At 41.9% G+C, this 16,305-nt stretch overlaps 1 protein-coding gene across 1 annotated transcript; it reads left to right on the forward strand.

Moving 5' to 3' along the window:
- Nucleotides 1-70: 70 nt before the first annotated feature.
- glt8d2 (glycosyltransferase 8 domain containing 2) lies at nt 71-15,964 on the forward strand. The gene is made up of 10 exons (XM_078242713.1): nt 71-423; nt 3,202-3,245; nt 4,183-4,275; nt 4,895-5,096; nt 5,935-6,052; nt 7,063-7,147; nt 13,508-13,620; nt 14,183-14,349; nt 15,247-15,359; nt 15,729-15,964. The coding sequence occupies exons 2-10, from the start codon at nt 3,227-3,229 to the stop codon at nt 15,905-15,907; spliced, it is 1,089 nt and encodes a 362-aa protein (XP_078098839.1). The 5' UTR covers nt 71-423; nt 3,202-3,226; the 3' UTR covers nt 15,908-15,964.
- The last annotated feature ends 341 nt before the right edge of the window (nt 15,965-16,305 follow it).

The following is a 16,305-nucleotide window of genomic DNA, read 5'->3' on the forward strand; positions in this document are numbered from 1 at the left end:
GCACAGCCCACCGTTAAAAATAGAGCGTTTGTCAGTGGCATTTAATTATGACTTTTCTCGTTTACAAGCCGCACATATACTAACTAAAAAAGTTACTGTTTTCACAGCAAAAACTTTTCAGTATCACAGCTAATTCCGTGAAATGAGGAGAGCAAAGCCACTAAGCCAGTCTCTGGCTACGTGACAGCGGGGAGACCATGGATGTATTAAGAGAACGGGGAAGACAGGGCGCTGGTGAACAAGATGAGTCACATCTGGACTTGTGTGGGGGGAGAGAGGAGAGAAAGAAGGAGAGAAAGAAAAAGGTGGGAGAGGGGGAAAGTGGGCTTGTTGGTTAGTGTGAGCCTCAGTCCAGAGAGGTTTTAACAACATGGTCCATGAACACCAGGAATGAGACTGGCCGTAATTACTACCCTTTTTCTGGTAAGTAGCCGCCATTTCTGACATTTGAAATGTGCCCTTAATTGTGCTACATGACTGATAATGCACATATCAAACCGACAGGGACACGCCTCCTTCATTCAAAGTTCATATGCTTTTACCAAATGAAGTTCTTATGTCACGTATATGTCATTATTATGTCTATTGTATAGTTGAAATATGTTCTATGCATGTATATATTCGTGCATTTTTGTGACATGTATGCAACCCGGTTGTATCTGTTAGACAAGAGAACTTTTTGTCCTTCAACACTGAAAAAAATATCTCTTTAAAAAGAAATTGACGATAGAACTTTTAACTTTAATAACGAATGGAAAATGCATGATGCATGACAGTTTTACCGTTGTGTCAATGCAATTTAATCCTTTTCTGGGATTAAGATTCACGTTTTTTTGTGGGGTTCTTTTTTGTTTTTGATCCTGTATGCCTTGGGGAGGTAATGTACCTCCTTTAAGCTTGTTTCAAACATTTCTTTGCTAGAAAATTCCCTCAAAACAATCTAACTCCATTGCAAGCCAGTGAAATGTTACAGAACCTTTTCTCTTGTGAGTGGATTTTAGTGATGAAAAGTGTACTACTTTATCCAAATAAGGAATTTTTTGCAGTGTGATGACTTAAGCGGTTTGGTTTGGACCACCATCCACACACACAGTTACATGCAAACTTTTAGGAACGTCTGTAACTGGTTGCTGCTACATAATAATGTAATCATGTCTAGAAGAAGCCTTTTAAGAAAATTACTGTATAGAAAGAACCTTATTTTCTGATATTTAGTATCATGTATAAGACAAAATCTCAAAAATAAAGAATACAAGAGGCATTAAATCATGTGAGAGTTCATATCTGGCAGTACAATTCTGCACAAACATAGACAACGTGACTATAAATGCATCGAGATCGGAGAACATATCACATGTAAGATCAATGCACTGTAATGTGGAGGGTCTTGAGTGGATTGTCAATTGTTTCGAATGCAGGCCAGAGACAGTGTGTTTGGCCTTGCAGTATCTGAAGCTAATCAGGACCAGATGGTGACAAACAGAAACAAATTCATGACACAAACGCATGTCCTGTCCTAGTTAAGTTTAGAGTCTGCAGGTTACTTGGGGAGGGCTGAAACACGAAAAGCAGGCCGACTACTGTGGGTGTGAAAACTAATGAGCGACCTACAAAAAAGTGTGACGTTTCCCGCCGAGGTTTCACCACTTTACACTTTACTGAACGCACCAATGACGAATCAATCAAACCCAGTTATTGATTCATAGAGGAGGTGATAGAGATCGGGGGAAATCAGAGGGTGATTTTGAACCTGTGAGACAGTTGGCATTTGTTGTGTAAGCATTTCTGTTCTGTTATATAAAAGTTGACATGGCTGGAAGGCAAACAGATTCCTCGACGAAGCCCTGGCACCAGGAAGGAAGGAAATGGCGGTAGAAAGGCTTTGGACAAAATACAGCCACATGTGTTGTACATTGCCTCCTGGCTTTGGGCCAGGTCACACTGGCAGTTTGTCACAGTCACACACATACGTATATGCAAGTCAAGTATATTTTATTCATATAGCCCAATATCACACATTTGCATCAGGGGGCTTTACAATCTGTTTACATATGTCTCTATCTATCCATAACAGGGAGAGAATGGAAGAAAGCTCAGGAAGAGCAACAGAGTAGGGATGCCTCGACCCTGGTTGGACAGACATGCAATAGATGTGTGTACAGAATATCCAACATAATGAAATATACAGTTTAGACAATCTAAATGACAGAAATGATACAAAGAATGTGAACTGGAGATGGTCCGATACCATTTTTTGCTTCCCGATACCGATTCTGATACCTGAACTTGCGTATCGGCCAATACCGAGTACTGATCAGATACCAGTGTGTCATATATCACATCGCAGCGTAATTACGTCACTTTATAACGTTCCCATGACAACAGGGGAAAATAGCTGCTCTTGTGTGAAGTAAACGCAACATTTTTCAACTTTCTGCTAAGATATGTGACTTTTTTGCAACGAAAATGCGGGGATTATGAAATCATGCAAGCCCCGCATATTTTGTGCGGAAATTGGCAATTTATGCAGCAAAAGTGCGGCGTATTTGAAAAAATGCATCGCATAATCACGTTTTTCTGGAGGGACTGATGTATTTTATTATGTTTTAAGAACTGTATACTATCCCTGTATGGATGTGATATGATTTCTATCTTTGTTGTCGGTCTGGCTCAGGTTAAACTCTTTGTGAAACATGAATGCCACAGAACTTTCTTTAATTCACCAGTTTGACAGTCAGTTATAATGGAAAAAGAACATACAGTAACTACTTTAACGTAGATTATCTTTAGCTTTATTACGTGGTATCAGATCGGTGCATAAACTCCAGTACTTCCCGATACCGATACCGTTTTAGGCAGTATCGGAGCTCTAATGTGAACATATGGAATACTGTAGATATATATACAGGAGGATGTCAAGCAGCTTTCAGATGTCGCCAAACTACAGCTGCAAAGATGAATCAATCGATTAGTAGTCAACTATATTAAATTAATCGTCACCTATTTTGATAATCGAGTAATTGGTTTAAGTCATTTTTTATGAACAAAAAGTAAAAAAAAGTGTTCAGTGTTAAAACCATACTAAAGGAACAGACATCATTATAAGGCCAAGAAATATTTCATCTTTCAACATTTTTGAGTGACTTAATAGCTCTCTCTTTCTGTGTATGTGTGTGTGTGTGTGTGTGTGTGTGTTTGCAGATGTCGTTGGACGCAAACATGAAAAATGGCTCTCCTGAGAAAAAGTAAGTGAAGATAAAGATTGATACGGCTGATTTATGGTCTCGGGTTATAGAAATGTGCATGAAAGTGTGTGTGTGTGTGTGTGTGTGTGCATGTGTGCGTGCGTGCGTGCGTGCGTTGGGGGAGGGTATGATGAGGTAACCAGATGGCAGCCGCAAGCAGTTTACTTTAACGATTCCATCCAGTGTGTGAACACAAAATACTATGACGTATGCTTTAAAAGGTACAGACAGTATATTAACATTTCTACATTCCTCCATTGTTCTATATTGCATGGGAAAATACGGTGCATGTTGAAAAATACAGAAATTCCCCTTTAAGTTTTGGAAGGTATGTTCTTTGGAAACTTGGAAACATAATTGTCTAATTGTCAATTTGTTTTTACATATTTGAGGTGTCTTTGTTTAACCACAATGAATTGCTAACATTAGCTAAGGCGTGTGATGGTAAGTGTTGATTTTGTTAAGATATGCCAAATTGTAATTATATATAGTGATTATTGGTCAGACTATATGTTTTTAATATTATTTCAATTGTTAGTTGTTGGCATTTGGCCCTACACAAAAAAACAGAAAATATGTTTTATGAAAATAAGGAGGTATTGTTTATATTATAGGCTGTGTGTTATTACATCATCTGGGTCACATGACAGTGATATAACCGAAAGATGTATCCTGGGATTCATTCAAAACTTTCATTTGTTTGCAAAAAATAATACATAAACAAATATTTTTAAATTTGACTGAAAGAGAGAATTATATTGTTAATCACTAATTATTTGAGACAATTTATTGTACGGCAACATTTGGACTTGTTACAGGTCTACACACTATAGTACATACTGAGAGAACTCTTACAGTCTGATTGGAAATAAGCTACTTTACTTTATGTGCATGTAAACCACTGACGGACTAATTCCTGCCTCGCCCTGTGTTCCAGTTAACCGCTTCCTCCTGGTGCTGCTGGTGCTGATGGTGTGTCTCCTGCTGCACAGTATACTGCTCAGAGCCTCCACTCGGCCCAGACTCTCAGGTACACCCACACCGGTTTTATTCAAATCCTAATCTGGACCCAGAGAAGTATATTTCCAGGATAATTACCCGACACCCGGCGCATGTTCTTCACCTTCCACGCTCTGCGTGTTGCTGCTTTCAAAATACCTTCGCTTCGGTAAAACAACAACCTTCAAGCTAGGAAGCTACACGCTGAAAAATCACAAGTTTTGAAGAACATTTGAATCGTGCAACAAGGCCGGCCTGCTTGGTTCTTTCGGGGAATGATTAGTAAAATTTACAAAGAATATGTTTACGGCATTTACTCTCTGACTGGGACGTTTTGGGGACCGATTGGTGGTGATAATTAAAATAGCTCACGTTACTGTATTGTGTGAACTGTTATCTTCATCTTCATTTAATATAGTATGAGGCGTTGTCTTTTGCGGGGGTGCAAATGTTCCACCAAAACAAGTTCCTTCCCGAGACTTATTTTGCAGAGCCACCGTCTCTGCGTCCGGCAATTGTGTATTAATACGCAGCTGAAAGTAGTCCCCAACATATGCAGTGTTTACTCTTCTTTGAGTAACATTTGTTAAAAACTTCAATGGCCAGCGGTTTCAGGTATTTACTGAGCACGTTTTGTAAATGTCTCTCAGATCACTGGAAGCGCGTCGGATCCGCAGCGCGACTTCCCACAGTGAGAGTGTCAGAGGCGGATAATGTCATCCCTGTCATCATATGTGCATCGGAGGAGCGTACTGGCGCAACCATGGCAACCATCAACAGCGTCTATAGCAACACAGACGCCAACGTGTTCTTCTATATTGTCACTCTTCGTGATGCCGTGAAACTGACGAGGTCTGTAACGTGTCTCCCAAACAATACTCTTTAAAGGTGTAATACATGATGATTTCCAGCCTGATTTGTGCTCTTACGGGCCGGCTACATTGCACACGTAACGTATGCGGAGCGTATGTTCCAACACTACGCTTCCACCATAATCAATGAAACTGGCTACACCGGACACGAGAGCAGCGCGAAAGTGGTGCGTATGCTCTACCGAGATCCACTCTACAAGCGTAAAAATAGGACCGTCTTCTATTTATATTATTAGGCGAGGTGTGTGCGGCCCTTTTACACAGAAATGGATCATAAAGTCTCTATATTTCTTTTAAATTAAACTACCGATATACAGGAAACGACTTAATGACTGTGAATGAGCGTATTGGCAGTTTCGTGTTGAGAGTTTCTATTTTTATTTCTTGTTTCCCTCACCTGCGTCCTCTGATAACAGCTGACAGTAGATGGATGTTTCACAGCGCTGTGACGGCGCCAAAAACTGAAGAAACAACAATCCCAAAGCAAAAGCTCGCCGTTTCGCCTGTGACTCAAACAATCCTACGCCGTGTGTGCGCAGCAGGTGTAGCCAGCTAAAAGATACGTTCCGCAGCACATCCGCTCCGCGTACGGTCCGCGTACGGTCGGCGTACGGTCGCGTACGGTCCGCATACGTTACACATTCAATGTAGCCAAAACCCTATACTGTAAATGTAATGAATCTGGAATTGTTCCAGATTTGGAGAGGAGATGTGGGTGGGTTTTTTCGGGGCCACCTGGCATCCCAATAATATTGCCTATCCTGATGATAGCCTTTTATGTTTATTCACCTAATCTTACTTTCGTTGCATTTTTCCAGGCAATACATAATGAGGACTAAACTGAAAGGCATCAAATATAAGATATTGGAATTCAACCCCATGGTTCTAAAAGGAAAGGTGAAGCCAGATTCCTCTCGACCCGATCTGTTACATCCAGTGAGTTCTGGGTTTGATTACGTTCATGTATCCATACACACTTTATACTGTATATGGTCCGAATATAAGATGGGTTATTTTTCCTGGAAATACGTGTGAAAAAGTGGGGTTGTCTTATACTTGGGGTCTAGACTTTTAAATGTCAATATACATTCACTACAACAGATGGCGACAAATAGTGAGCTAAATGGCATTGAGGATGACGTTCTATGGGAGGAACCAGAGCATGGGAGGGACGATAGTGACCGTGAACTAGAGTGCAAGTGTTTGAACTCGGCCAGCGTCAGAGAGAGGAGTAACATTGTTACATTGTGGCGTTATTTTTTTGAATCGTTATGTCTGAATCCGCCCCAGGGCCTGACTCAGCCCTCTGAGGACAAAAGATGCACCGGCGAGACTGCTGCTCAAAAAGCGATATTATAAAATTTCATTTTAGACATTTATTTACTATTTTATTCATATATTACTCTACCTTTGTAAACCCAGTACTTTTCTAAACTCATGTCAAACACCCAAACAATTGAGTGTAGGTATGTTTTCACAAGAGATTTGAAAAATATTTCTGCTTTAGGGCCAAATTATCTCTTTACACATTGCTCTGGAACAATTTTGGGCGTCACCATACAGAAAGCTTCAGTTTGTTTTGAACATTTTGATATGAAAAACATGAGGATCAGGTTATATGCAAATAACCTTAAAAGGAGAATTCAAGAAGATATGTAAAATGTGCCTTTAGTCCTTAGAGGGTTAATGTAACTGAAGCCCTGAGTTTGTGGTACCATCTCTAGAGTGAGGCTTGGAATGCATACACCTATTTCTGTCCATGTGTCTGAACTTGAACATAGTTGTTTTTGTACTATGAAATGGATAGCCTAATTGGTATCAGAAATAGGTAATACAATTCACGGTAAATACAAATTTGTTTAATTTACAAATGTGATTACAATTTGTTTGAAATGTGAAAAAGATTCAAAGGAGGTGTAATAATAACTTTTGCTTTTGTTTTGCAGCTCAACTTTGTGCGTTTTTACCTACCTCTGCTTGACATCAACCATAGGAGGGTGATATACTTAGACGATGATGTCATTGTGCAGGGTATGTATGTGATCACGGTTGGAAGGAATCCATGTGTAAAATCCTTCATACTATGTATCCTTAAGATAAAAAAGATTTTAAGGTTGACCTATTGTTAAAACGGTGCCTTTTTCAGTGATTATCCCCTAACACTCACTGTCACACTCACTGACTTATGTAGTTGGATTTGTTAGATTTCATTACAAATAACAGCTCACCATAAAGATATTATGTGATATTATACCTGTAATTATAATATCCTCTGCCAAGTATGTTTACTTTTTACTTTTGAGGTTTACAGCTAAACATCAGACTTTTAACTCACATGTTACAGCAGAAAAAGAAAATGGCTGAGTAAGAGATTAAAGAAATTTGTCACCTCTCAAATTCAAATTCTGCCGTGAAAGAGGCAAAGCAGCGTGTGTGGGAGAAGTTCGGAGAAGACATGGAGAAGGACTTTCGGTCGGCACCAAGGTACTTCTGGAAAACCGTTCGCCACCTCAGGAGGGGGAAGCGTAACCATCCAAGCTGTGTACAGTAAGGATGGGACGCTGTTGACCTCAACTGAGGAGGTAATAGGGCGGTGGAAGGAGCACTTTGAGGAACTCCTAAATCCGACTAATACGCCCTCTATGGTAGAGGCAGAGCTGGAGGATGAGGGGGGATTGGCATCAATTTCCCTGGTGGAAGTCGCTGAGGTAGTTAAACAACTCCACAGTGGCAAAGCCCCAGGAATTGATGAGATCCGTCCAGAAATGCTTAAAGCTCTGGGTGTGGAGGGGTTGTCTTGGTTGACACGCCTCTTCAACATTGCGTGGAAGTCTGGGGACGAGTGCCTAAGGAGCCACCGTCTCCGCAAGGTCCGGCACTGTGTATTAATACGCAGCTGAAAGTAGTCCTCCTAACATATGCAAAGTGCTTTACTTCTTTCTTTTGAGTAACATTTGGTTAAAAACCTCAATGGCCAGCGGTTTCAGGTATTTACTGAGCACGTTTTGTAAATGTCTCTCAGATCACTGGAAGCGCGCCGGATCCGCAGCGCGACTTCCCACAGTGAGAGTGCCAGAGGCGGATAATGTCATCCCTGTCATCATATGTGCATCGGAGGAGCGTACTGGCGCAAATCCATGGCAACTCATCAACAGCGTCTATAGCAACACAGACGCCAACGTGTTCTTCTATATTGTCACTCTTCGTGATGCCGTGAAACTGACGCAGGTCTGTAACGTGTCTCCCAAACAATACTCTTTTAAAGGTGTAATACATGATGATTTCCAGCCTGATTTGTGCTCTTACGGGCCGGCTACATTGCACATCGTAACGTATGCGGAGCGTACGTCAACACTCACGCTTCCACCATAATCACGAAACTGGCTACACCGGACACGAGAGCAGCGCGAAAGTGGTGCGTATGCTCTACCGAGATCCACTCTACAAGCCGTAAAAATAGGACCGTCTTCTCATTTATATTATTAGGCGAGGTGTGTGCGGCCCTCTTTACACAGAAATGGATCATAAAGTCTCTATATTTCTTTTAAATTAAACTACCGATATACAGGAAACGACTTAATGACTGTGAATGAGCGTATTGGCAGTTTCTTCGTGTTGAGAGTTTCTATTTTTACTCTTGTTTCTCACCTGCGTCCTCTGATAACAGCTGACAGTAGATGGATGTTTCACAGCGCTGTGACGGCGCCTAAAAACTGAAGAAACAACAATCCCAAAGCAAAAGCTCGCCGTCTCGCCTGTGACTCACACAATCCTGACGCCGTGTGTGCGCAGCAGGTGTAGCCAGCTAAAAGATACGCTCCGCAGCACATCCGCTCCGCGCACGGTCCGCGTACGGTCGGGCGTGACGGTCCAAGCGTGACTGTCCACATGCATTCAATGTAGCCAAAACCCTATACTGTAAATGTAATGAATCTGGAAATTGTTCCAGATTTGGAGAGGAGATGTGGGTGGGTTTTTTCGGGGCCACCTGGCATCCCAATAATATTGCCTATCCTGATGATAGCCTTTTATGTTTATTCACCTAATCTTACTTTCGTTGCATTTTTCCAGGCAATACATAATGAGGACTAAACTGAAAGGCATCAAATATAAGATATTGGAATTCAACCCCATGGTTCTAAAAGGAAAGGTGAAGCCAGATTCCTCTCGACCCGATCTGTTACATCCAGTGAGTTCTGGGTTTGATTACGTTCATGTATCCATACACACTTTATACTGTATATGGTCCGAATATAAGATGGGTTATTTTTCCTGGAAATACGTGTGAAAAAGTGGGGTTGTCTTATACTTGGGGTCTAGACTTTTAAATGTCAATATACATTCACTACAACAGATGGCGACAAATAGTGAGCTAAATGGCATTGAGGATGACGTTCTATGGGAGGAACCAGAGCATGGGAGGGACGATAGTGACCGTGAACTAGAGTGCAAGTGTTTGAACTCGGCCAGCGTCAGAGAGAGGAGTAACATTGTTACATTGTGGCGTTATTTTTTTGAATCGTTATGTCTGAATCCGCCCCAGGGCCTGACTCAGCCCTCTGAGGACAAAAGATGCACCGGCGAGACTGCTGCTCAAAAAGCGTATATTATAAAATTTCATTTTAGACATTTATTTACTATTTTATTCATATATTACTCTACCTTTGTAAACCCAGTACTTTTCTAAATCTCATGTCAAACACCCAAACAATTGAGTGTAGGTATGTTTTCACAAGAGATTTGAAAAAATATTTCTGCTTTAGGGCCAAATTATCTCTTTACACATTGCTCTGGAACAATTTTGGGCGTCACCATACAGAAAGCTTCAGTTTGTTTTGAACATTTTGATATGAAAAAACATGAGGGATCAGGTTATATGCAAATAACCTTAAAAGGAGAATTCAAGAAGATATGTAAAATGTGCCTTTAGTCCTTAGAGGGTTAATGTAACTGAAGCCCTGAGTTTGTGGTACCATCTACTAGAGTGAGGCTTGGAATGCATACACCTATTTCTGTCCATGTGTCTGAACTTGAACATAGTTGTTTTTGTACTATGAAATGGATAGCCTAATTGGTATCAGAAATAGGTAATACAATTCACGGTAAATACAAATTTGTTTAATTTACAAATGTGATTACAATTTGTTTGAAATGTGAAAAAGATTCAAAGGAGGTGTAATAATAACTTATGCTTTTGTTTTGCAGCTCAACTTTGTGCGTTTTTACCTACCTCTGCTTGACATCAACCATAGGAGGGTGATATACTTAGACGATGATGTCATTGTGCAGGGTATGTATGTGATCACGGTTGGAAGGAATCCATGTGTAAAATCCTTCATACTATGTATCCTTAAGATAAAAAAGATTTTAAGGTTGACCTATTGTTAAAACGGTGCCTTTTTCAGTGATTATATCCTAACACTCACTGTCACACTCACTGACTTATGTAGTTGGATTTGTTAGATTTCATTACAAATAACAGCTCACCATAAAGATATTATGTGATATTATACCTGTAATTATAATATCCTCTGCCAAGTATGTTTACTTTTTTACTTTTGAGGTTTACAGCTAAACATCAGACTTTTAACTCACATGTTACAGCAGAAAAAGAAAATGGCTGAGTAAGAGATTAAAGAAATTTGTCACCTCTCAAATTCAAATTCTGCCGTGAAAGAGGCAAAGCAGCGTGTGTGGGAGAAGTTCGGAGAAGACATGGAGAAGGACTTTCGGTCGGCACCAAGGTACTTCTGGAAAACCGTTCGCCACCTCAGGAGGGGAGCGGGGAACCATCCAAGCTGTGTACAGTAAGGATGGGGACGCTGTTGACCTCAACTGAGGAGGTAACAGGGCGGTGGAAGGAGCACTTTGAGGAACTCCTAAATCCGACTAATCGCCCTCTATGGTAGAGGCAGAGCTGGAGGATGAGGGGGATTGGCATCAATTTCCCTGGTGGAGGTTGCTGAGGTAGTTAAACAACTCCACAGTGGCAAAGCCCCAGGAATTGATGAGATCCGTCCAGAAATGCTTAAAGCTCTGGGTGTGGAGGGGTTGTCTTGGTTGACACGCCTCTTCAACATTGCGTGGAAGTCTGGGGACGAGTGCCTAAGGAGTGGCAGACCGGGGTGGTGGTTCCCCCTTTTTTAAAAAGGGGGGACCAGAGGGTGTGTGCCAATTACAGGGGTATCACACTTCTCAGCCTCCCCGGTAAAGTCTACTCAAGGTGCTGGAAAGGAGGGTTCGGTCGATAGTCGAAATCTCAGGTTGAAGAGGAACAATGCGGATTCCGTCCTGGTCGTGGAACAACGGACCAGATCTTTACTCTCGCAAGGATCCTGGAGGGAGCCTGGGAGTATGCCCAACCAGTCTACATGTGTTTTGTGGATCTGGAGAAGGCGTATGACCGGGTGCCCCGGGAGATACTGTGGGGAGGTGCTGCGGGAGTACGGGGTGAGGGGTCCCTTCTCAGGGCCATCCAATCTCTGTACGACCCAAAGCGAGAGCTGTGTCCGGGTTCTCGGCAGTAAGTCGGACTCGTTTCAGGTGAGAGTTGGCCTCCGCCAGGGCTGCGCTTTGTCACCAATCCTGTTTGTAGTATTTATGGACAGGATATCGGCGTAGTCGGGGTGGAGAGGGGTTGCAGTTCGGTGGGCTGGGGATCTCATCGCTGCTTTTTGCAGATGATGTGGTCCTGATGGCATCATCGGCCTGTGACCTTCAGCACTCACTGGATCGGTTCGCAGCCGAGTGTGAAGCGGCTGGGATGAGGATCAGCACCTCTAAATCAGAGGCCATGGTTCTCAGCAGGAAACCGATGGAGTGCCTTCTCCAGGTAGGGAATGAGTCCTTACCCCAAGTGAAGGAGTTCAAGTACCTTGGGGTCTTGTTCGCGAGTGAGGGGACAATGGAGGCGGGAGGTGGTCGGAGAATCGGCACAGCAGGTGCGGTATTACATTCAATTTATCGCACCGTTGTGACGAAAAGAGAGCTGAGCCAGAAGGCAAAGCTCTCAATCTACCGGTCAGTTTTGTTCCTACCCTCACCTATGGTCATGAAGGCTGGGTCATGACCGAAAGAACAAGATCAGGGTACAAGCGGCCGAAATGGGTTTCCTCAGGAGGGTAGCTGGCGTCTCCCTTAGAGATAGGGTGAGAAGCTCAGTTATCCGTGAGGAGCTCGGAGTAGAGCCGCTGCTCCTTTGCGTCGAAAGGAGCCAGTTGAGGTGGTTCGGGCATCTGGTAAGGATGCCCCCTGGGCGCCTCCCTAGGGAGGTGTTCCAGGCACGTCCAGCTGGGAGGAGGCCTCGGGGGAGACCCAGGACTAGGTGGAGGGATTATATCTCTAACCTGGCCTGGGAACGCCTCGGGATCCCCCAGTCGGAGCTGGTTAATGTGGCCTGGGAAAGGGAAGTTTGGGGTCCCCTGCTGGAGCTGCTACCCCCGCGACCCGACCCCGGATAAGCGGATGAAGATGGATGGATGGACATTCAAAAAGTTGTATACAAAATATACATTACAATACCTTACACTTTACATTTTTGTAAAAAAGTATTTCTAAACCCATTATACATGTTAGAAGTTACTTGTTGAAAACATGTGAGAGGACTGTAAACTGTGTAGTACGGAATTGAGCTGAGCCAGACTGTGTCCAAGATTTTTTCTGGGCGGCCTGAAATTATGTTTCGATAACACACTGGAGTCATCCTCAACATATTCTCGCATTGCCAGACCTTCCTCCACAGCGCTGCAGAGGAGGGTCTAGCTAGTCCACACAACATTCCCGGGTTGGGAGAAAAACGTGCTCTGGTTATTGGCATTTCTTTAAACCAATCACAATCGTCTTGGGCGGTGCTAAGCGCCGGACGAAGCCACGGTGCCTCTGCAAAATAGCCTCAGGAAGGAACTTGTTTTGGTGGAACGTGTACGTTCAAAAGTAGTTTTAGTCATTCAACAGAGAACTCAGAGTGGACAGAGAGTCTAGCTAGCTGTCTGGATTTACCCTGCAGAGATCTGAGGAGCAGTTAACCATAGTCCTCAGAAATCCACCAGAGGTTAGAACGCCAACACAAAGAAAGAGGAAGGTGGAAATGAGGGACATTCTGCGGAACTTCCAGCGGTACCGAGGCAATCCTATCAATGAAACGTTGTGTGTGTGTGTATATATATATATAGACTATCCTTAACATAACCCCTCCCCTACTGATCTTTATTAAAACTACGATACTACTAACATTAGAGCACGTAGCATCAGTGTTGTATCGTTCATATTTATTGTTGCTTTAGCCAGACTTTTAACAATAGAGATATATTTCATGCAGAGTTCAATAGTGCTGTAACAGGTGTAGGGTGTGTGTACAGTATATGTTGTTGATATGTTTTTGATGCGTTTCAGGCGACATCAAGGATCTGTTTAATATCAAACTGAAGCCAGGTCATGCTGCTGCCTTCTCCACTGACTGCGACCTGCCTTCCACACATGAGATGGTGCGCAGCATCGGCATGCAGGTGGATTTTTATGTATTTTATCATACCACTTTGTTTATTAACCTGCCAGTGTGAAGATATATATAAGAAATATTCCACCAGCCACGCCGCGGGGCGTCCCAGAAGAATCTGAATCAGAAAAGGTTTTATTGCCACTTATGTGGAAATTTTCCTTGGTGAAAGTTGCATACATAAACAAACAAACAATATTAAACATGAATATGAAATAAACAATAAATACAGAAAAACAAATATATACATACAAAATAACTGTTGCATAAGAAAAAAGTGGCTGAATGGGTTGAGTGCAGAATTTGCAAAGAATATATACTTTGCAAAGCGTGCGTGAAGCGGATCTCCACTCCGCTTAAGATACGCGCCAGATCTATTTTCACACGAGCCCCGGGGCATTTTTTTTTTTTGCATCATTCAACTTGGATGTGAATTTATGTGAATTAATGCTATTTGTTGTAAACTCACAACCAAAGGGTATTTACTTTAGACCATTAGAGGAATTGATTCCAAATGAAAGATACTTTGGTTATTGAAGTATGGCATGCTTTACTCTGAGCTTGTCCCCTAGACAACCTACATGGGCTTCCTGGACTATAGGAAAGAGACAATTAGAGACCTGGGCATCAACCCAACAGATTGCTCATTCAACCCTGGAGTGTTTGTGGCAGATGTCAGCGAATGGAAGAAACAGAAGATCACTAAACAACTGGAGAAATGGATGGAGGAGAATTTCAGGTATGCACGGTGACCAGCTCATTCTGGAAACCCTCACGTTGCATTTTACCACATGTCCAGCTCAAAGATCAAGCTCTAAGGACTTTATCTAGTACAGAAACAATACAGTAATTTGATAGGCAAAGTAGAACCATATGAAAACAAATATTTCCTTAAATACAAACTACATGCCATTTTCATATCTTCTTGTGATAGAGCTATCCCGTCCCTCTGGTTTTGTAAATACGTGCTTCCCGGTGATCGTATCATCTGACAACATCATGTTAATCTCAACAGCTATGCAGATGATACATTTTTGTTTATCCAAAATTCTCATGTGGTTTATGCTCCCTGACTGTCTGTGTGCTAATAAATAATACATGATTCATTTTTTTATTAACTAACTAAACAAAGTAAAGCATGAAAACATGTTCTAGTGGAAAACCAAAGTACAAGTATGAACCTGAACATGAGCAGAATATGGGACCTTTAAGACCAGAACCAATAGTCACATTTTAAGCCATTTAAGAGCATGCCACTCCATGTTTAGCTTCATTGGACTTACTCTCTGTAGCATTTTGTTTCTAATTACATTTTAAAGTACAGTATAACCTGTGTAAAGCTTGTAATCATGAGTATTAGTGGCCTGTTCAGATTTTGTGAATATACACTTTGCAGGTTGTGTGCCAGTTTGTGACATGATCCCAACCACACCCCAAAAAAAAAATTTAAGAAAAGTATGCTGAAAAATTCCAACCTTGCCATCAGTTAGCACTTTCTTAGATTTTTTTGTTATTGTTATATTGTTATATTATTTATACTTTTTTGTCTGTCTTCGTATTATGTATGTTGGCTGAACTGCATTTCACACATGCAGGCTGTAACCCCATAAACCCTCTTCTTTCTCCTCCCCACCAGGCAGAACATATACAGCAGTGCCATGGCTGGAGGCGTGGCGGCCCCGCCCATGCTAATAGTGTTTCATGACAAATACACAACACTGGACCCAATGTGGCACGTCAGACACCTGGGTAAGATCAACATCTCTGTTACCATACAGAAGAATTTCAGTAGTAGTTCCTAAATGCATAATTGCTGTGGTAGTTGGAAGCTAATCTTAGCATGCAAAGTATAGAAAACACACTTTTACCAATAAAAATAAAGTATTTTAACGGAGTTTATCACAAGTTAACTTATTGAGCATGGGGACAGTATACAGAGCTACACACAACACACCATTCTCAGCGGAAAACTTAAATTAACACATTAGAAAATGGAAATAAAATAGTGACTAATAATAGATTATATAATAATAATAATAATAATGGTTAACATTAACTTTGCTACAAACAGACATAAAGAAACCTGAAATATTTCAAAAAGTGTTCCTGTGTGTCTAGGCTGGAGTCCAGATGCCCGCTATTCAGAGAGCTTCCTACAGGAGGCACACCTGCTGCACTGGAATGGTCCATTTAAACCATGGAATTACCCTGCTGTTCACTTGGATCTGTGGGAGAGGTGGTTCATTCCAGACCCCTCCAGAAGGTTCTCCTTGGTGCGGCCTGAGAGCAAAGGCTGAGGTCTGTGGAACATATGTCTGAGCCACAGGCGGACATGAAGCATGTAAAAGTAGTAAGACGTCTTTTTCAAAACCTTTTTCCTTGACCTCGATGTAAAACATCATGAGGTCGAGGAAAGATGTGAAGGAGAATTCATAAGCACTTAGAAAAAGACAACCGAGGTGCTCAGACAATCTGACAATCTGACTGTATATACACTGGGCCACGTAGCTGGACTACTAAAAGTATTTCTTAGATACTTCGCCCTGTGTGTTTGACCATGTTGTTTCATACTAGCTTTATAAACGTTGACAATTTATATATTACCAAGGTTCAAATTTGAATAAAAAAGGAACCAGGCTACCAGTCACAAAAATATAACAAAATAGTTGTCACATTGAGATTTTGTTGCTCACGC

Source organism: Sander vitreus, chromosome 23 (assembly GCF_031162955.1).
Source record: "Sander vitreus isolate 19-12246 chromosome 23, sanVit1, whole genome shotgun sequence".
In the NCBI taxonomy this organism is placed as follows: domain Eukaryota; kingdom Metazoa; phylum Chordata; class Actinopteri; order Perciformes; family Percidae; genus Sander; species Sander vitreus.

Coding starts and splice junctions, on each gene's coding strand:
- glt8d2 (XM_078242713.1), top strand. Junction 13,621..14,182: donor TGCGCAGCATCGGCATGCAG/GTGGATTTTTAT, acceptor CTTGTCCCCTAG/ACAACCTACATGGGCTTCCT. Junction 14,350..15,246: donor TGGATGGAGGAGAATTTCAG/GTATGCACGGTG, acceptor CCTCCCCACCAG/GCAGAACATATACAGCAGTG.